This window comes from Carassius auratus, chromosome 21 (assembly GCF_003368295.1).
Source record: "Carassius auratus strain Wakin chromosome 21, ASM336829v1, whole genome shotgun sequence".
Classification (NCBI taxonomy): Eukaryota; Metazoa; Chordata; class Actinopteri; order Cypriniformes; family Cyprinidae; genus Carassius; species Carassius auratus.
The window spans coordinates 12,548,904-12,571,376 of NC_039263.1; the positions used below are offsets into that span (position 1 = coordinate 12,548,904).

A 22,473-nucleotide genomic window follows, 5' to 3' on the forward strand; every position below is an offset into this window, starting at 1 on the left:
CAACATATCACCCGTGCCATTATATGTTTACATTTACATTAACATTAAGTCATTTAGCAGATGCTTTTATCCAAAGCGTATTACAAATGATGACAATAGAAGCAATCAAAACCAACAAATAGCAACAATATGTACGTGGAAATGACACAAATAACGCAGTACACATAGCAATTTTTCACACACACACACACACATATATATATATATATATATACACACACACACACTCACACACACACACACACACACACGCATATAAAACACACACAAAAAGTAGATAGAATAGAAACATAGAAAGCTTAGATTAGAGTTAGAGGGACAAATAAAGATGGAATTGGTGTGTTTCAAATCATTTCTTGAAGATGGCTAAGGACTCAGTCGCTCTTTTTACAGTTCTAAAAATATTTTACTAGGTTAAACATGTTGGAATATTGAATTTTATATAATTGATCAAATATATTATATCATGTGTTTTAATATAAAATTTATGTTTCATAAATATTTTCATTATACATTTACTGTAACATTTTTATTATATATATATATATATATATATATATATATATATATATATATATATATATATATAATTATGGTGACTGTATGTAACGCTCTATGTCACTAAATAATATAACATTATACTATATAATATAATATAATATTATTTAGTAACATAGAACGTTACATACAGTCACCATAATTTGTATTTATTTTTTGTTATTTTTTTGGTAAAGTTGTGACACTCACTGCTATCCAGTAATTAATATTTTTTGTATTCTATAAAATTTATTTATTTTATTTCGTTTTATTTTTGGATTGAACACATGCATACTTGTCATGAAAATAATATATTTATACAAATAATCCTAAATAGTCCTAAAAATAAGCTTTATTTCCATATCCATCCATTATAGGTCTGTCTTTATGCAATAAATAAATTAATAAACTAACCAAAATTTATATTTTTTTTATATTCTATAAATGTAACTAAAAATAGAATAATATAAAATTAAAATAAATAAATAAATAATAATAATGCAATGTGTGTATACATTCCTAATGCCAACTCTAAAATCCTAAAGAAGACATAAGACGATTATCCCTTTTTTGTTGTAGTGGACACTTTCCCAAACAAAGCTAATTAAATTCTGAAGCCTGCAAGTTTAGAAATTGCATAACATGCACTCAAGCAAACCTCACTTTTTTATTTACAATATTAATGTTTTATTTATGGATGCTCAATAATTCATTCATGTTTTGTGTTTGTTTTTTCAGCCAACTTGCAGTTACTCATGTTCCTGATTTCCATAAGGCAATTTCTTGGCACTTGCTAGTGAAACACAATAAACCATGGGAATATTAGTGGATTTCCTCCTTCTGCTGGAACGCCAAGAGGGACTGGAGCTCCACCACTCTGTAATTGGTCCGTGTCATGGATGTTAATGTCATTACATACTGAAGTTGATGAAGCCATTTGTGCCATCTTAATTATAAAGGGCTATGTCACTGTTAATGTAATCTAATCTCAGTGGAGACCACTCATCTTCAGCCCAATGTTATGATTATATTGAACCGCTGTAGTTTTAAAAGCATACTTGGATAACTGAATAAGAATAGAAGGTGTAGTAACTATTTAAAGGTGCACAATCATTGATCATCACAACCAAATAAAACTTTTTTCTCATGCATTTCACTATACAGCATGCCTTAATTCAGAAAGTGCTGACAGTTTCAGTTTGCAATACATTACAGTACATGTAATATAGATGTGAATACAATGTGCATTTATCATTTATTAATTCATGGAATAGTTTAGGTACAATCTGTGCAAAGCTCTGCTATATTGTGTGCAATACAATTATTGATACAAACCTTAGATTTGTAGGTTTCATATCATCTTTTCATTTCACGAGTGTTTTATGGACTCCGGTATGTGATTTTATTCTAAAATAAAGTAAGTTACATTAAAAAAATTTTTGGGTCAGGGTTATTAATCAAGACACAGAGTGAGTATGAACCTTAAAATAATTGTGTTCTGCTACATAGTTATAGAGGGTAGAATTTTGGATTTAACGAGATTATTAAGATTTAACAGGCATTGGGACTGTTTGACATCATTCTGGTAAATCTTGACCTAACGGATGATGTGTGTGTATTAAACTCAGTTAAAAGAGAAAATTGCATGTTTGTCTACTCTAGAATGCACATCAATTAGTTAAACTATTTTTCTTTTCTTTTTTTTTTTATTATCCTCGTTTGACCATATGATGCTAAATATTAGGCTAATTCCATTTTAGTTTAATTAATTTCTCTAACAACGAATTACAGAAATATGTTGAAATACAAAAAAATATATGTTGACAAAAACTGATTATGTTGTGTGAAATCATGTGTAATTAAAATATTTTAGTACGCTTTATTTTGATGGCTGCTACTTGACATTGACATGATAGTCAAATCAACATATTTTGTAATGAAAATATTATAAACTTTTTTTTTTTTTTTTACTGTATGAGACCAGCATGAAATATTTTTCTAAAAACTTGTACATGTTTTTAAACCGTTTGTCTCAGATACTTATATTTGTCATTGACCCATATACAGAAAAAGATTCAGTGTTTAAATCACTGCGTTTATTTTCTTGTTGGATAACATCCTTTGCACCAACTGTCCCACTTAATTTTCTGTTGCTCATAAGCTTTTAACTGTTTATCACACTTAAGGCTTCCATTTAATGTTCCTAATATAGATATTTTATGTCGGTACATTTTATGTAGCGAGAAACCGAGCTGCTATAAAATGGTACAGTCTGCGCACGGCTTCAAGTTTACCAATCATTTGCTCTTTCTACTCTGAGTAGAGTAACGATCTACCGGGAGCGCGCGGTGATGGTGTTGAGAAAGCGATCAAGATCCGCGTTTTCTTTCTTCTGCTGACACTACACAGAGTGTGTTCATTGTAAGTAGGGCTATCAGAGAAACGCTTATTCAGTCATCCATCGGTATTACCAACAGGACTGACTGGGGATTCACTGCGCTCTGCTGAAGAGACAAAGACTTTGGGATATATATGTTTGGCATTTGGCTTTTTGTCAGTTTCTCAAATGCAAACGGAAATATGTGGCAACGCTTCGTCTTACTCTTAACCGGTTTGCTTGGGTTGTGTTCATGTTCAAGTTTCCCAAGTAACATCAACATAGGTGAGTACTCAACGGCTATTGTTTATAACCGCGTCCTGACAGTGATTTAAAGTTTCCGTCGCACAGGATGAGGTACAGTTAGACATTTGGGTTTAAATATTCCATGTACGTGTTATGTACGTGTCCCTGAATGACTTTATTGTAATCTCGACAGGAGGTTTGTTTCCAACCGACTCCCACGAATACGACGTGTTCCGTTTCGCGCTCTCTCAACACAATGATGTTCCTAAACTGGTACCACAAGTGGACATGGTGGACACGGGGAGCAGCTTTGCCATGACATACGCCTGTAAGTTCTGTATTAATGTATCTCTCAAGAGGTCTGGTATTCTTCCCAAAACCAAACCTCTGCAGTGCGCACGACCTGTTTCCATCACGCTTGTTGCTTTGCTGAATTTCTGTACGATCTGATTCTGCACATGCTGACTTGTGCCAGTGAAACAGTCTAGGCTTGGCGAAGTAGGAGAACCTCAGACATTTTGTTGCTGTAAACGTGCCTTCACTTGTACAGTCTTAAACCCAGCTGGATTACTGTCAAGAATAACGTCAAGATGTCAGGTGGAACTGCAAAGCTGGCAAAATCTCTTAGAATAACTGAGGTTGAATTTGACACAAGCCAGTGCTGTGTTTTCACATTGGCAAATGCTTCTTTTGCCACAGTGTTTTTTTTTTTTTATTTCACTCATTTCATAACCACGTGCCCGTATACAAAATAGATTATTAGTGTCCTTCTTAAATTATAATGAAAAAAGTAAATTTGCATAATAAAAAAATGCAAGTTACCTTACCATATACAGTTCAAATATGTTCAATTTAACAGGAAAGTCAGTGCATGTAATTTTGCTGTATTTTTATTTTTTGCATTAAGTATCATTATTTATGGTGCAATACAATATGTTGTAAGTCAATACATTTACCTTTAAAATGAAATATATTAGTCTTTAGAAATCACGAGAAGTCCCTGTGTAGTGCAGTACATTTGATTATTTTATTCAAATAGTTATGCTTCCTTGTTATCAGTTATGTAAGGATATGCATTTTGTGTTGTTTACTGCTTTATTTTAGTCTGTTTCTGTTGAAACGTTGCCTGAAGCACCATCACAACCTTTTTCTGCAAATTTATGGCACCACAGTTGTTACATTTAACATGTTTTTTTTTCACAGTGTATTTACAGATTTGACAGCATATTTTTTATCATGAGACAGAATATGAAATGCATCCTTAACATATGAACATTTTTAGAGGAGCCGAACAGAGAATACATCCTCTTCCCTAGCTCAGCTGGCTGTCAGTCACAAATGTTACCCTTTGATGTCTGAGATTGACACAGACAACCTTTCCATGTTTGTGTTCAACCCTGCCAACGACGAACAAGACTGTATACTGCTTAGCATGCAAACAGCTTTTGATGAAGAGAAGAGATTTCAGATGTTGCTACTTTGCACAAGTAGACTGATCATCCTGAAAAGTTCATATGTGCTATAGTCTTTCCCAGATGAGTGCGCGTGACAAACCTCTCTCATGTGCCCTTTTAAGTGAGTCTCAGAGCTTCAAAGCAGAGTAGGCTGTTTACTGGAGGCTGAGCAGAGAAACTGGGGCTGGAGCGATGTTTTCCATTTTAAGGGAACTCCTTAGGGCATTTTTATAGGGTGACACCAGAGAGGTTCTTATTAGAGGGAGGTTATCAAAGGAAAGTTTAAAACACAAAGTAAGGGCTGAGTCTGAATGTTCTTGTCACAGGGAAGTGTGAAAGTAATTAGGTGGAGCTAATTACATCTGCAGAGAGTTCGCTCATCAGGGCGATTGTGCATGGCTGCTGTCTTATCCTCTAATCGCTACATACACCTTCCCAGAACAAAACCTGAGATCACTAGAGCGGTTTGTGTGCCAGGAGATGTAACAAAATTCAGTTTGATTATAATTTGATCATTTTTCTCTTTTGCTGCAAGAACAAAGCGGGACTAGAGAACAATGAATGTGGCTTTAAGAAACATGACAAAAGAAAATCAGTGTTTTTGTTACTTGATTGATATGTTCAGGAGAACTTTGAGAACTGAAAGATGTGCTTTTGTATGTCATGAATGAAAATGACCAACCCGCTATAATAACAATACAGTAGTACAGAGTGAATTTTAATTTAAAGCCCATTTGAGCCAGTTTTTTAAAAAGGAATAATGAAGCAAACAGAATAATTTTAAAGTCTGTTTTACATTTAGATGTGCACACTTAGATTAAATATGACACTCTCAATAATAAAGTTAAGCATTAAAATTTTCATCCAGAAATTACAACATTTTTCTATGTATTTAAACAGAAATATTTGCAGTGGATGGGCTACTTTTGAACTATTTCTTGTGGTATGTGATAAAATTTTTTAATAACAGTTAGGATTGCTTGGCACATGACAGTTCTGCTTTAAATTGTGTTCTAAATAGCAAAACTTATGGTCTTAGAAAATACTTTTGTGTGAATAATGATCACTGATGTGAACTTGATTCGTCTAATGGCTTTGTAACATAGACAGTAATGACAGACATAAGGATGGACTCGTTGATCAAACAGTCCATTGGCTGGTTTGAACAGGTTTGATGACAGTACTCTAGAACCTCTGTTCACAGGTGTGTCACACACAGACAGTAACCTAATGATAACTCCTTTCATGCTCTTCCCAATATTGTGACAAACACCATATTTAAAAGATAGAATTCAAAAGTGACTAAGATATGCACATTTTATTTTCAAAATGTTTTGTTACTGACATGGTGAATCAAAAAAATAAGGCCCATCTCCATTCAAATAAAGGCTATAAACATTCTAAAATATATGTTTACTTTATAGACAAAATTGCATAAATTTGAATAGCAATGTGATGTCTCAAAAACCATTTATAGTATATATCTCATATTTTCCTAATGTATTGTTCTCTTAGCTGCATTTAACATGTGTCACATGGATGGAATATGCATGGAAATTATATGCAGATTACGTTATGCATATTAAAACTAGGCATTGTAAACTCCATATATGGGTATTTCAGGGTGGAGACTGGTTTGAGATTCATGTACAAACAATTTTCTGCTGAATGGGTATTACAAAGGGAATTTTTTGGAGCTCATATGGTCACTTTTCTTTAAAGAGCCTCTAACCAACTCTTATTTTAAAGCAGTGGCTCTCAACCCTGTTCTTGTAGTCCCCCCCCCCCCATTTCACACCCAGAACCATTTCCAGTAACAGGGCTGGGAACCTCTGTTTTAATGCAGATGCTGACAGAAATAGGTGGTCCTTGTAGTCTGGGATTACATGAGGACAGAGTAATGTCTATACTTCAAATGCAATGTGGTCTCATGCATTTCTGAACACATGTTCCTGTATTTAATGCTGCAAACCAGATCAGATGTTTGGATGTTCACTTCATATGTTATTATAGCCTTTTACTTCTTCTTTTACTTCTGAAATGTACTTCTTTGTATAGCACATGTAAAGGCTTTATATTTTTTGAATAAGACATTCAGACATGTTCCTATTACTGTGAATCATTATCTATTATCATATTTATAATACTTTGTAAAATAGATGACATCTATGGCAGAAATGGCACACGCAGCAGTAAAGACTCTTATTTTCTTAGATATGTGCCTGAACTGTTTACTGAAGTTGCCTTGACTCTGAAGAGCTACAGTAACCGTTTAGCACGACTCAAACAGATTCATTTAATCTATTATTCATTGCATCATAGCCAAAGTGATTATTTTCAGGGGTTTTGATGTATGCATGTGGGAGCAGAGCCACAAAGTTAGTTATAGTGAAAAATCCACTTACGTAGGAGGGAACTGACAATATTTAGTTGGAAAAGGACAGGTGTTCCTTCTGAGAAAGAAAACTATTCCCCAAATTACTACACGAAGGAGAGTTTAACCTTCTCTGATAATTGTGGGCTTTAACCGACATGGCAAGACGCTGTACACTGTTATATCGAGAGGAAGGAAGTGTTAAGATTAGACTGCAGTGGACAGATCTTAGAATATGGTTGCCTGTAGTTACTTCAGGAACGGCAAGTTGAAAAGTGGAAGTGCTTATGGGATTAAACGCCTACAGAAATTAATGCTCACTTATAGGGGTCCCATGATGTTGAGTGTTTATGAAGGGGAATGTGAGCTCATCATTTACTCACTCTCATATCATTTCAGATACATTTTAGAAAAATGTCATACAGTGCAAGTCATTGGGACTCACAATATAGAGAAGATCACACCTGACTTTTACTGAAAGGATAAACAATTGAAACATTCTCCAAATATCTTGTTTGTTTTCAGCAGAAGAAATCCACATGGGTTTGTGGGGTGAGTAAATGATGAACAAAAAAATATAAAATTTTAAAACTTTTACACTTCAAGCAGTGAATTTCAACCTTCATTTGAAATGCACCTCAGTATTTCACAGTAAACAGTTTATCAGAATTGCCCCTTAGATGTTTTCAAATGCAACATCAGCCCACATGAAAATGGCTATACAATATTAATGCTGAAGAATTGCATGCACCTTTGATGTAATGTCGAAGTTGAAGTTTAGTGTAGTGAGCTACATGCAGTACGTTGACCTCCCAGTTGAAATAACCAGTCAGTGTCACGTCATGATGGTCTAGTGGAATAAAACCCCATCATCACATCATTTTAAACCTGGCAGACAGGCTTTTGTCTATTGTGAATAGGACAGATTCATTTTTTCCCATATATGAATTATTTTAAGAATCCGTTTTTGCTTTTGCCATATCACAAGCCTTTATGACAGTCTGTTCCTGGCATTAGTCCCGTGGTCCTCCTTTCAGCACGTATCAGTCCTTTCATCACGTTGACATGCAGTCGGGCCAAATGTCCACAGCATGTCAATCAGCCGGGCTCCAAAGAGACCCATTGAAGCTCTCGTCAGAGTGAGTTCAGGAACAAACACTGTTTGTGTGTCTTCCCTGTGGAACTCACATAGACCACTGAAGAGCTTTTACCTGTGTGGTTGCCTTAATTTGAAGCTTTCTATACAAGTGATGGAGGACTTTAAAGACTTATGTGATAGCTAGCCTGAATATCCAAAGAAGATTGCCAAGGATAGCTCACACAGCCGTGTAAGCTTCATCTGCAAAGCCATTAGCAATAACTTCCAGCAATTAGATGCATTTAAAGCGAAGCATTTTGAAATATGGATGCTTTTTTTGATATCAGTAAACTTCATTGTTGATTGTAGATGACGGTTATGCATTAGCATCATCGGACACAGTTCAGAGGGAATGGCACAAGCGGCTGAGGTTAGCTGTGGTGATTTCAGGATATGTGCCTGTGGGGCTACATGCTCCCCGACCTTCACTGGGCTGGAATGATACAGTGATAAAAATGTACCTCATCAGATATATCATCTTGCAAAGACTGAGGCTACAAGCCGCTTAGAGGACACCAGGGACAAAATCTGATTCTGTTAGGTGACAAAAAGAGCCCGCTTGGCTGTAATCTCTGAAATGATCTAGATATTTTCTCACAGAGTAAAACACTGGGCCCTAATGCTACAGGATTCGGCAATGATCTGCCACCTTTTCATTATTTTGTAAGGAAAAATTCACCCAAAAAATTACAATTTTGACATTAGCTCATTCCCATGTCATTTCAACACTGTTATAATATTATTTTCTTGGTGAAGCCTGCAAGGAAATCTTATGCAGAATGAACAAGCTTCTGTTTTACATACAATAAAAGTGGGCTGTAAATATGTTTTTAGGATTAATATTACGATATAGCTGAATTTAGATTTTAAAACAGTATTTCAAGACTAGGGATGTAATGACGCTTCCTGAGCTGGTTGAAAATCAATTAAGATTTGTGCCTAATCAAGTTGGTTGAGATGTTAAAGGAACCGTGATGCACTTGGGAGTAGGGGCTTATGTGAATGTATTGCTTCGTGAATCGTATCACATCGTGAGTTGAGTGAATTGTTACATCCTTATTCCTTACACATTTAAATGAATTCAATGGCATCAGCTGTCAAAACAAACAATATTGGTCGACCACTAGTTTTGTTGTTGGATGTACCGTATTTTTCGGACTATAAGTCGCACCTAAGTATAAGTTGCCCCAGTCCAAAAATACGTCATGATGAGAAAAAAAACATATATAAGTCACACTGGACTATAAGTCGCATTTATTTAGAACCAAGAACCAAGAGAAAACATTACAGTCTACAGCTGTAGGATTTCTTTTGTTTTTAAAGTGAAGGTGTCCTCCAATCTACCTAAATGTGTTTATGTTTGCGTATATAATATGTGATCCAGCCTCACCTACAGAAGAAGTGAGTATAATTTACTTCTTTAATAACATGCTAGTTAGCAAGTTCTGTGGCTAAAGTAAATAGTCTCTTGTGGAAAATGGGCATTTGATGACCCCTTAAAAATGTAAACATTTCAAGACTAGCCAATTAAATACATGTCCAAACAACTTTAATACATTCAATGTGTAAAACAATGTGATTTCAGCACTTAATCCAGCAGAAATGCAAGCAAAATCAGCATATTTCTAAAACTTGTGACAGATGTCATACCTGCTTCTCACAGAGACTGGCTGCCACATGGCATTTTTCACATAAAGTTTCACATAAAGAACATCTCTGAACTTTTGGCCGTTATCAACGCTTTTTCCACACAGGCATGATTCTCAACTCCCATAGGAATGAAATGCAAATGCTCACTAGCTCTGCGCCAGCTGACATGCACCATAAGGGGGGGGTGGTGGTGGAGAAATCGTGCTTTCTGTGGCTTAGAAATCGCTCATATCATGATTTTATTAAATTCATTTATTTTCTGTGAAGCTGCTTGGCAATGATGTGTAATGAGAAAAGTTCTATACAAATAAACATGAATGAAACTGATTTAAGAACAGCGCCATAAAAGTGATACACTACTACATACCAGTGTTAAAAAGTTTGGGGTCATTCATTTTGCTTAAGGAACTTTATATTCTTACTCAGCAAAGATGCATTAAATTGATCAAAAGTGACAGTAAAGACATTTATATTTTTACAAGAAGATTTATATTTTTTTTCAACGTCCTATTTATTAAAAGGATTCAGAAAAAAAGATCAAATATTAGTTACCACAAAAACATTAGCAGCACAACTGTATATACAACTGTATATATATATTTACAATTTATATATTTATAATTTTTTAAAATATTAAAATATATTTCACAATATGACTATTTTATTTACAATTTTGCATAAGATACCTTTTTTCAAAACTATTAAAACAATCTTACCATCCCAATACTTTTACATTAGTTTTAATATTCTTCAGAATACATACAATAGACTTGTGTAAGAAACCGACCAAAGTTTTTATGTTTTTTTTTTTAATGTTGCTGGCTTCAGAAAATCACCTTTGTTTTAGCTCTTTGTTTATGTGTGTGCCAATTACATATTTAAAATAACAGTCAATTCTGGAGTTGCTCACACAAACCTACTGTAAAAAAATGCTTTGTATGGTAAAAAAAAATTGGAAACAACTAAACTGGTTTTATTTATAAATGTGATTATATTATTACTGAATTTTTCACTGAATCAGATTAGGTAGAAATAATAACAGTTGCCAGTTATATATATAGCATGCCTTTAACAGACTTGGAATATAGTGCATGAGTCATATGGACTACTTATGTGGTGCTTTATTTTTGTCCTTTTGGGAACTTGTCAGTAAAAATAACCATCCACTTGTTTTCTAATGAAAACACAAGGTGAAAGTTGGGAGTTCTCCCTGAAAGGTCTCTTTTGGGTTTTATACAAAAAAAGGGATCAGAATGGCATGATGTTGAGTAACTGATGACAAAATATTAATTTCTAGGAAAACAATCCTTTCATAGCTACAGTATAATGCATCGCAGACAAAACATCCCCTAGTACAAATCCGCGTCTCTGATTGACTATGGCTGGCATAAATGCCTCCTGTCACCATTTTGGTTTCTCAGCCATGTCACAGGACTGCACATCAGTTCAAACACGCTTCTTACCTCAGTTGCTCAATAACCAAAGGCAAGGAGAACAGAGACTGCTGGAACAGATTGATGCAGTGGAGCTCCTCTCATCTTCACTGCAGTGACTGAAGATCAGACGAGATCAGTCACACTGGACCCACCTGTCACAAAAATCTTTCAGCATCATGGAGATCACCGCAGGCAGGAAACTTGTTTCCTCCTCCCCCCTCTCCCAAATATACATTCATACACACGCTCTCTATACCCCAAGACAGAGATTCAAACCCTGATACTCCTTCCAGCCAGCACCGCATTAAAATTATTTGCCGTTTCCCTCCTCCTTTTATCTGCGGTAGGCATGAAGAACGCTGATAAAAAAATCTTGCGTTATCTTTCCAAATGATTGAGATAAATGCATTGTGTAGCCTTGCATCGACTCTTTATCGCCTGTTTTAAAAGATAAACATCTACGAGCGACAGTACATTTGTCAATCCTCACTATCAGTGCTGTGTAGGGGACAATAAGGGTGATTATTAAGACTTAAATAGTGCCGACTGTGGTTGATGAGAAGCGGAGAAAGGTATCGGAGTTGTTTTCTGAGGCTGGTTTGAAAGTTTGCTGGCCTGAAGGGAAGATTTGGAGCTGAAGTATGTCACAACTGTGGCACATCCCTCATTCACATGCTCAAAGCCCCAGGGAACCAACATGTCTGAATGCAAATGGTACAAATCTCCCCTGGAATTATACATTAGCTGGAACGAATGGGAAGTCTTGGCTTGAAAACACTTTTTTGCCACTGAGATTGAAATTTATGGTAAATGAGGCTCTCGTATGGTGTTTTATTACAAATGCGCTATAATTATATATAAAAACGCCTGCATTATTATTAATGTATGCAATGTGGAAGGGTTTAAAACAGACAGTGGAGCAGTGAAACGTCCAAGAGGGACATTTTTATAATTACAGAATAAAAGTGAAGGGAATGAGGTAGGATACAGTCTGGAGTTCAGGTAAAAATGTAGGAAACTCATTACCTCAGTGTTTTTATGGTGTTTTGGAGCTTTTCTGCTTGAGGAGACCCAGATTTGACACTGTCTGCAACAGAGGACTCGCAAATACATGAAACAGGCCCCCTTCTGGAGTACTGCAATAAAAATCAATTGCCATGTGCTTTTTAAGCACATGGGGTTTAGCCGGCTGTGAGGGGGCTGGAGCAGAGATGATTGGTGGGTGGAGGTTTTACTGTCACTGTAATTACAAAGAAGAATGCAGGGCAAGACATATTGAGGTCTTGTTTTTCAGAAGGAAGTGCTTTGGGGGTTATCATGACAGAATTTTAGATAACATATTGACTACCCAGCACTTGCTTTCTTCTGTCATCCCTGGGTATTGATTGAAAATTTGTGCTAATGAGTGTTACACAAGTTTTATATTGTTAATGAGCTGATGTTTTATTCTTGATGTTGTAGTTGCATTGCATAATTTATAAAAGTAGCTACTTATTATTTTTAACATTTACTATGAAGATAAAAGTATACCTATTTATATGAAAAGTGTGTAAGAAAAACACGATGCATTTTTTAAAGTAAAAAAGTATGTTGTCATTGTGAAGCCAGAGTTTTTACTTTACTTTTTAGAACATAATCTGGAAAATATTTACATTTGTTTTTAGTATCTTTTTTTCTTTGTATTTTATTTACCCAGGAGATATAAACCTAGACATCCTGCATGTCACAACAAATACTGTTGATTTTTTTTTTAAATGTTAAATAAATATCTTAAATGACCACATTAACTTTGACAAGCTTAAATAGGCCTACTATTTAGAAAAGGACCAGTTCGCACTCTTAATTAGCAAATTAGCATATTGGATGTGTATTAGTACTTTTTAGGGCCATATTAATGTTTAATTCTCCATGAGCATATTCTATAGCCCTAACCCTGCTCAATATAAACTTAATAGCTACCTTACTCACTATTAATAGCAAATAGCAAATTAATCGTTAGTGGGGATTATGTGTTCTTAAATCTTTTTTAAAATCAAATTGTCCATGAACCATAGTTTAAAAACCTCTGCCATAAGATTTAAGAAACATATAATGGGTTTTTTTATTACCTACTTTATCAGCACATTGTATTTAATAATGCAAATCTAATGTCCATTACATTAATCTTACATTTGTTCTCCTGTGCTCTTCTCAGTTTGTTCCCAGTTCTCCAAGGGAGTGTACGCCATCATCGGCCTGTATGACAGGAAGACCATGAACATGCTGATGTCGTTCTGTGGCGCTCTGCACGTGTGCTTCATCACGCCCAGCTTCCCCATCGATACCAACAACCAGTTTGTGATCCAGCTGAGACCTGAGCTCCAGGACGCTCTGATCGCCCTTGTCGAGCACTTGAAGTGGACCAGATTCGTCTACATGTACAGCTCAGACTCAGGTTGGCTTTTTATCCTGCCATTTCAAAAGCACAATAACGAAACTAAATTCATGAGTAGTGCTACCAAACCCTTTCAGGGTGAGGTAAATATTTCATTATTAGGTTTTTTTCCCTTTATCTGCATTGCAACTGCAGTTGCAGTCTGATAAAATTTTGTAATATGTGCTCAAGAAGTTACGAAGATGAACCACAGATAATTTAGTGATTTGTGATGTAGGATCTTCAGAAGATATTGCTGGGAAAGTTTGAAAAACGTGATGATTTGGTGTAATCCTGTTGAGGTGCTCTGTTTGGCCTGTAATAGGGTTATACTTTGACATTTCCAGTGCCTCGGGTGTAGTAATTTTACTTATGGCTCCCTGATTCCAGCAGGATTGTTCTGATAATCCATTTGAAGTTCACTGAAAGATCTTCATTTGTGATTTGAGTATGGACGAGCACTGGCTGCACCATATTTCTTCTGTGAGTGGAGACACATGTGTGACGCTCCATCATATTTGCCATATGTGCCAATGTTGTGCAAAATGTACAAAATGCACAATGTGTCACAATGCACAATGTCTTATTTGTTAATCACCCAAAATCCAGTTTAACCAGGTGCTAAATGCATTAGAGTTGTGACATATTTTATTTTTAAAAAGTCATTGTCATTATTTTCAGCACAAATGTGTCTCATTTCTATGTAAATTAGGCTCATTATTGATTGCACCCTATTCACAAAACTCTGCTATAGAACTGTTCAGTCATGAAATCAATTTGTAGACCAACCCGGAAGACTAATTCACCGTGGCTTCCCTTGGGAATTTCCTAAAGGGGTTTTAGAAGAGCAGTCTTCGATTTGAGAGTAAAATAAGGTCTGTGGTTCAGGTTACTTGAAGAGACTTTAATGTTTTGTTCTACAACATGAATTATACATGGTCGGACCACAAAAAAAGCCTCTGTATTAGGACTACAACAATTCCTCAAGCATGTAAGTAACTCTCATCTTTGTGGTGGTTGTAGTGGTTTGTGACAGTTGTTTTTGGTAAAAAAATGTTTGTCTTTTGATGAAAATATCCTGTTAATTTGGTCAGTATTTATTAATTATAGTCAGTTTTACTCATAATACAATAGCATCTAATTTTATTAATAATGACACAAAAAAGCCAAAAAGAATGTAAAAATTGAAACCAAACATTCCATGTAGGGCTGTAATGGTATTCGATTTTAACTGCACGATTTTCCTTGCCAGAATAATTAATGATAATGATATTATCATGATATCTAAAGAAATAAAAAAAAAATGTAATAAAAAAAAGTCTTGCCATAAAATCTTGAGACATGTTTTTTTAAAAGCTGAACTTGCATTAGCTTTCCATGGCTTTATAAACATGCAGCTCTCTTGTATGAGACTCAAGTGCGGTGATAGAAGTCCCTATAGAAAATGTGCAAAATATATATTCTGTTCAAATGGCTTGGTTTTAGTTTTGATGTAAACAAGATCTTCTCTGCATTGATGTTCTCTTTTTCCACAATATTTTGAATAAACAATTCATCAGCAACTGGATAGGCTAAAAAAAACATTCAAATGTAATGACACATTGTCATCGCATCTTGTGTATCACCTGATACAAGGCTTCCTTAACGTACACCTAAAATTTGAATACAAAGTTTTTGCATTTAAAGGTAAAATTTGTAAGATATTCGCAGTAAAATATCCAAAAACCACTAGGCTAGTGTTATATATTAAGTCCAGCTTTTGTTTACAACTACTTTTAAATCATGAGAAAATTCCCATTTTAAACAGTGACACGTGGCAGTGCAGTCACCTGTTAGTTACCCTTTGTTACCGCCTCTACTGACGTAGAAACCACATGACAGAAAACGTATGCTATTATAACGATCAACAAGATTAGTATCTTAGTATCGAGGACGCGTCTGATCCATAGTCTGATCGTGTCTTTGCATTGACTTTATGTAATCTACTCACGCAAATCGTAGAACTCGCGTTAAATCCATGATTTATCTTTCCTTCTGATTGATGGCCGTCAGTGGTTGGGTAGAAGACAACAAATCCCATCATTCTACGCTCTTTCTTAGCATCATCAAAACACGGGATTGTTATTGTTTTGGTAGTGCGCCCTCTAGTGGCAGGTCCTACAACCTTTACCTTTAAATGTGTATTTTTATGTTACATTAAACAAATATTCTAATTGTTTTTGATAGCCCTACTGTAGCATACAAAGGCATACAAAAAGACCATGCTGTTGATAGGCACTTCTTTTAGACGGATTCCCCTGAAAATTCCACAATGGCAAGCAAAACGTTTTTCGGGTCCAGAGAGAGTGTCCCGTTTCATCTCATCTCCATTTACTACAAGATTTTGTGTGGCAATATTAGCTACATCTCATTGCACTATGGCTGTCTTTCTTGTTTTATGACAGATAGTAACCACATTACTGCCACCTACTGTGCTGGAGTATCAAGATAGTACTCCAGATAGTTACTGGCACTGGATTATTTACAACATTATAATATGCGTAGTATTAACATGATATCAATATAATATGTGTAGAATTAATATGATATCAAAGTATTTAAGTTTTTAAATAATGACATTGTTATTGTCAGTAACAATATTTTGTGGCAACCCTAATTCCAGCATTATATGGATCCATTTAAACATATATTAAATATAACAAAACATCTGAAAGCCCAATCTACTGAAGCAGTCTTGTCAAATGAATGTAAAGCACAGACTTTACTTTACTCTTAAAGTAAAACCACTAATCTAAAAACCCATGTGAAGTTACCAAGGTAAATTACGGCAGGAAAATGCTAATTCTTATCTCCGTTTTAGACTACAAGCTGAACAGCTCTGTTTGTCTGGTGAAATGAACTTCACATCATTACCGCTCACAGAAAGCAGCTACTTAACAGAACTTGATTTATAAGAGGTATCGGTGTACATTGTCTATTGATTATAGCAGGATTTACTCATCACGTACTGTAATGGAAAAGATCATCATAAGAAGCGATGTATCCAGATGCGTTGTGTGTTTAAAGAGCCATTTTAAAGAGCTGATTCGGGTGTCTGGATTGCAGTGGTAGAGAGATGCTGCACAGTGATGCACAGATTTTGTGCTGTTACCTGATTTGCATAATTACTTTGGTGAATCTGTGCTAAAACAACACAGAGAGCATGTGCAAATAACAAATAACAGCACTGTCAACAGGCACAGTTTATTCTTTGTGAACCCCCCCACACAATGTTACAACATTACATTTGTCTAAACCCCTCCCCCCACTCTTCATTATACAAAATTAAGGGAAATTAAAACACAAATAATTGATTCAGGTATCATGCAGATGTGTGCCAGTGCTGAACTAGGAACACAAGGTCACTGAGTGTTTCCTCCACACACAAATATAACAACTACCTCTAGAAGCCCCCACTTCTCTCCTGTTGCCTGGATACAAGAGTACTCAGACTCTAGGTTATTTTAAACCTTTTAAGTAACTCCTGTGTGTGTATACACGTGTGTGTGTGTGTGTGTGTGTGTGTGTGTGTGTGTGTGTGTGTGAGAGAGAGAGAGAAAGAAATGTGTATGTCATGTCATGTAGCACATTAAACAAAACAAGATGTTATCATAACTTTGTCTATGCGGACAAAAAATCTGTCAGAATGTTTGTTTGTTTCCTTGTGCTAATCAAATTGTATACATTAATTATATGCATAGTGTATCGTTAACATATCAGTTAGTGGCTGATATTAGAGGCTGATATTAGACATTTTACATTTTTAGTGTTTCAGTTTTTCAGTATTTAATGGTGCATGGTTATTTCTCTATTTTCACATTTAGGTTATGTTTGTATGTGTTCCTGTAGCTCAAGTGGTAGAGCATTGCGTTAGCAAGTGCAAGGTTGAGTGTTTGAATCCCGGGGAACACATGTTAGAAGAAAACTGTTAGCTTGAATGCAATGTAAGTCGCTTTGGATAAAAGAGTCTACTAAATGCATGAATTTATGTTTGTCATCATCTAACGTTCACTGAAAGATCATTTATTATCACTGTTAAATGTAATCTTAAAGTTTAAAATCCATTTTTCATACTGTATATTATATTGATGTGATGCCTAAATTTACTTCAGGCTGATTTTAGTTTGTAGTGATTTATAATTTATTTAGGCAAAATAGTATAGAATTTGAATATCATCCATTCATCATTCGCCATAACATAAATAATTATTGGCTTATCATTATTGATATAAATTTTATGTTGAGGATTCCTATTTCTTTCATATTTTTTATATCCATATTCCATCTTTCTTACATCATGAGTGATTTTTTAATATTTATATTAAGGCATAATGTCTTGCTAAAAATAGCCCAACTTTTAGAAATGCTTCAAAACCTGTTGCAGATGGGACTACCCTCAACTGTAAATATGCACACTGCACAGTATTATGTTGTGATGCCTCAAGATTTTAGTTTTTTTTGTGATTTATTTCTAATTCATTTAAAAGAAATGGTATCAAATTTTAACACGGCCATTTATTGTTTATTATTAAAGAGATAGTTCACCCAAAAATGAAAATTCTTTAAATCAGATGTCTTTATTTACTCTTCCTAATGTCGTTCCAAACCCATAGAACCTTAGTTCCTCTTCAGAATGCAAATTAAGATGTTTTTGATGAAATTTGAGAGCTTTCTGACCCTGCAGAAACCGCAAGTCAACTGACACATTTAAGGCCCAGAAAGGTAGTAAGGACACTGAATACTTTTTGTGCACAAAAAAATAAAAAATAATAATAATAATTACAGCTACATAATATTGTGGTTGAACCACTGATGTCACATGGACTATTTTAATGATGTCCTTAATCATTAATGTGACCGTGTCAGTTCCATTGCTGTCTATGCAGTGCCAGAAAGCTCTCGGATTTCATCAAAAATTTCTTAGTTTTTAAATCCCCAGTACTGTCATATTTTAGAATGTCCATATCCATCAAATGCATATCTTTGTCTAATTGCATGTGCATCAATTCGTTTTTTCCCCCTCTATTATTTAGGTTGACATTTTCAACTAGATTTAATTTAATACATTTTTTTACAGTGTTGTAAGTGTCATGCAGCATTTTATATTAAGGCAACGTGTCATGTTAAAAATTGTCCAACTTTTAGAATGCTACAAATCCCTAATTTATATTTTCATCATGCGCAAAAAGGTTTCAGGCAAGGTGTCGTGGTTTTCTCTCCAACTATGCGAAACCACTGCCACAATAACCTGGTTCCACACTAAAATGTTTACTGCATCATTTGTCAGGTGTTCAGAGATGACATCTCAGAGCCATTGCAGATGGGGCGAGCATCATCTGTGGAGCTTGCAGCAGTTTAGTGATCACAACCCCCCAAATCTGTCCTTGCCAACTCACACAGATGTTTACCGAGCTGAAGCATGATGAGCCGGGCGCATGTGCGCTATCTCCTCAAAGACCCAGATAATAGAGTTAGGGCTTTGTTGAAGAAGGGGAGGAAAACACACTGTGTTGGACTCTAAAGGAGACGGACGGAAATTCAATTTGTTCCTGTGCGTGAGATATTTGGAGAAGCACAGCAAGAGCAGGTGATAGCAAGCCAATTCTGCTCCTCCAAGACAATCCCTCACTCATCTGCTTCCCTTTTCCTGCCTTATCACTAACGGCGCAGTCGCATAAGACAACATTAACGGTAGACGGACAGAGCGCACCGTCCGTCTCTCCCTCCTTCTTATCTGTGTTTTAGTGCTGCTCGGTGGGAGATAAAACTGGTTCGCTCTGTGGCACGAGACAATTTCACAGCTGCCGAGACGCAGGCGTCAGGAGAGGGTAGAGAGTCGGTGTGGCCAAGATTGTAGAGGTGTTTCGAAAGGCAATCTGACACAGTCTTTTAATGAATGCCAGTGAATGCTCTGGCTTCCTCACCGTTCTTTCAATGACAAACCTAATTCTGGCTTCTGTTGCATAATAATCCAACTACTCATTCTATAATTAGCAAATCTCCTTTTAATCTGTTATTTTACAGAGAGATGTGAAATGTAAGCCTTTTAAATGATGTGCAGGTAGCATGTAAATTATGCAGAATTATACAAAATTTCATCCTAGTGACAAAAGTTTCAATGAGTATCCCGCAGAAAGCAGTATTTATGTGGACAACCGAACCCAAGAGTCTCTTTGTACACTATGTAGTCATTGTAGTCTTGATTTTAGCTAATGATATGCACTGTTAACGTATTATGCTAATAGTATGCAGTGGGCCAAGATCAGTGTCTATATTTATTATATTTCTCTCTGCTCATCACTAGATATTGTTGAATCTCTGCCAAAAGCAAAGGCATTTTTTACTGTCTCATTTGGGAAGAAAATCATGTAAGAGCTTCTCAAAAGACATGGCGTTAACAAAAATGGACAAATTTGGATACATATTTTTACAATGTAGCAAAACAAATCATGTTTGGTTTTTTTTTTTTTTTTTACACCAAGCATCTTACTAGGAGAATGGGTCGTAATGTACGAGCAATTGTGATGACAGAACCAATTATGAGCCAAATCCATGACTGAAAGTGCAACTGAGCATTCACCACAAATGCAAATTCATTTAAATACATAAATTGGCTTATTAATGTTGTCTCTGATTAATTTCTCAGAGTTTATGTCACTTTCCTGACCCATTTAAATGTGCCAGCTAGTTTGCGCTGATACATCTCACTAACTGAACTTTGCATGGCCTAATTTTCCGCCGAATCTGTAGTCAGACTTTATTAGGAGGTTGGTGGTTTGTGTTTTTGTACATTTGGGTTGATCTCAAACACTGATATGTGTGTGTGATTTAAAGGTGTCAGTATTGATCAAGCTTTTGCTTTGAAGGCACTTGCCTCTGGTTGAATTGGAGATTTGATGTCTTTGAAGTGAAAATTCTGCTGCCTGCAGAATCCGTCCTTCATACTGACCAGTAAGCTTATCATAACCGAGCACAAGCCAATGCTGATCGCTGTATTAAGGCGTCATAATTTGTTTTTTAAAAATGCACAGGCTTCGATCGTGTTCCTCTAGGTGAAGGCTGACAGGGAATTTACCTAATTCAGACAGCATGACTGAATAAGATTGTCTTTTGAAGTTGGTAAGTGCTGCATGAGAACCCAAATCTCTTTTTAAACACAACAAAGCACTTTTGATCACAATTTTTATAACTGATGACTCTTTTAAATGCTGTAATATTTCAGATTGAAGACTGCAGTGGAATGTAGAGACATTTTTTATTTCTGCTTGATGTTATTAAAGAGGTACATTTAAAGATATTATACAAGGAAATGTATAAAAATATTCTTTCTGAAGCAGCATTTTTGATTCATTTTGAATATAGCCCTTAGCCATTTAAAAACATTTGAAATCTTTTTATGCTCTATTTATTTATTTCACCGTTTTTCATTTCGGAATTAAAATAATTACAAAATGTATAATATGTGTTTATAAGTAAAGAAAATTCTCAGTAAATGGATGAAATTCCTTTAAACACTGTTTCTTAAGAAAAAAGAGTAAGCATTTGGAGCAATTTAAATATTGTAAATATTAGAAAAACTTACGTCTGCCTCTGCCAAAACAAGTTATGTATTGATATTTCTCTTGAAAATAGGTATTAAACTTTTACTTGAACAATTGAATATAACAGTTTTTCTTTTAAGTAATCATTTAATGAAGTATTATTGACTTTTTGTTTGATGCTTTTGACATAAATGTTCACAAAAATTTTACTTTCTTAAAAATGGTATAAATGTTTAGCAAAACTATATAAACTGACATGAATGCAAAAGCTTGTGTGAAAGCTTGACACATACAATGATATTTTTTTCTTTTTCACTATTTTGAAATTTTCTTTTATTTGTCATTAATGGTCTAATAAATGGAGGAATTTTCTTAATTCCGTTCAATTAATAGTCAATAAATCTTAGGAGGCTAAGAAAACACTCACCTTAAAATACAGATGCTACTGACGAGGGAATCATCTTTTATTAAACTAATTATATCAGTGCATCTGCTACACAGGAAACAAGCTGTCAGTGTCGGCAGATAGTTCCTGTCTGAAGAACAATCAGCCGTTCTTTCTTTTATTAGTTCCTCTCCGTATGCAAGAAGCCGCCACATGATCAAACCGCACGCAGGTAACCAGAAAAAGTCAAATGATCTGAAACGATGCGTGCTTAGTCATACATCGCGTCTCTGCATGGCGAGAGGCGCCCAATAAAATAGGTTGTTCAGTTCTAATGAAATTCACAGCAAGCCACCCAAATGCTGGCTCTCAGCAGAGCAATGTCCATTAATATCACATTATTACATTTCCTCTTAGAACAGCATAGCTATACAGTTCATACAATTGCTGCTAGTTGCTTTTGATCTACTGGATTACAAAAGGCAGTTGCTTAACATGAAGTCCTGTTTTCTTTGAAAAGATAATAAGCACTGGAGGACAAAAAAAAGAGAATGTATAAAAGGATGTGATGCCGAAAATCACACGTAAGCAAGCTAGAAGTAATGAAAGAGAACTGTTTAGTGAAGAAATAAATGTTGCATATCCCAATATTTAATTAAAGCATGATTGCTCAAGGTTTTTCTAAAATGTGTCCAGACTAAACAACTTCAAACATGTCTTGACTTGTCCTCCTTACAAAAACACCCAGAATTTTCCCCTCAGTTGAAGAAAAGAGTTTTTAGCTGTGTATAATTCTAAGCAGGAGACTTTAAGCGATATGAAAGCAGATGTTGATCAGAGCTGGAGCAGAACAGTGGAGACCCCCTGCTGAATGTGGAGACAG

General features: G+C 35.3%; 1 protein-coding gene across 5 annotated transcripts in view; it reads left to right on the top strand.

The window, feature by feature from the left end:
• The first annotated feature begins 2,840 nt into the window (after window positions 1–2,840).
• The window catches only part of gria1b (glutamate receptor, ionotropic, AMPA 1b), a 58,518-nt gene continuing 38,885 nt past the window's right edge, over window positions 2,841–22,473 (top strand). For 3 of the 5 annotated variants that reach the window (XR_003274793.1, XM_026196048.1, XM_026196050.1), the window contains exons 1-3: window positions 2,842–3,199; window positions 3,354–3,488; window positions 13,407–13,646. Coding sequence is in view for 4 of the 5 variants with exons in the window: in XM_026196048.1 (XP_026051833.1) it covers window positions 3,070–3,199; window positions 3,354–3,488; window positions 13,407–13,646 (505 nt within the window). In the remaining variant the exon portion in view is untranslated. Of the gene's footprint in view, window positions 3,200–3,353; window positions 3,489–13,406; window positions 13,647–22,473 lie in introns of all 5 variants that reach the window. The other 2 variants (XM_026196049.1, XM_026196047.1) reach the window with 2 other exon arrangements.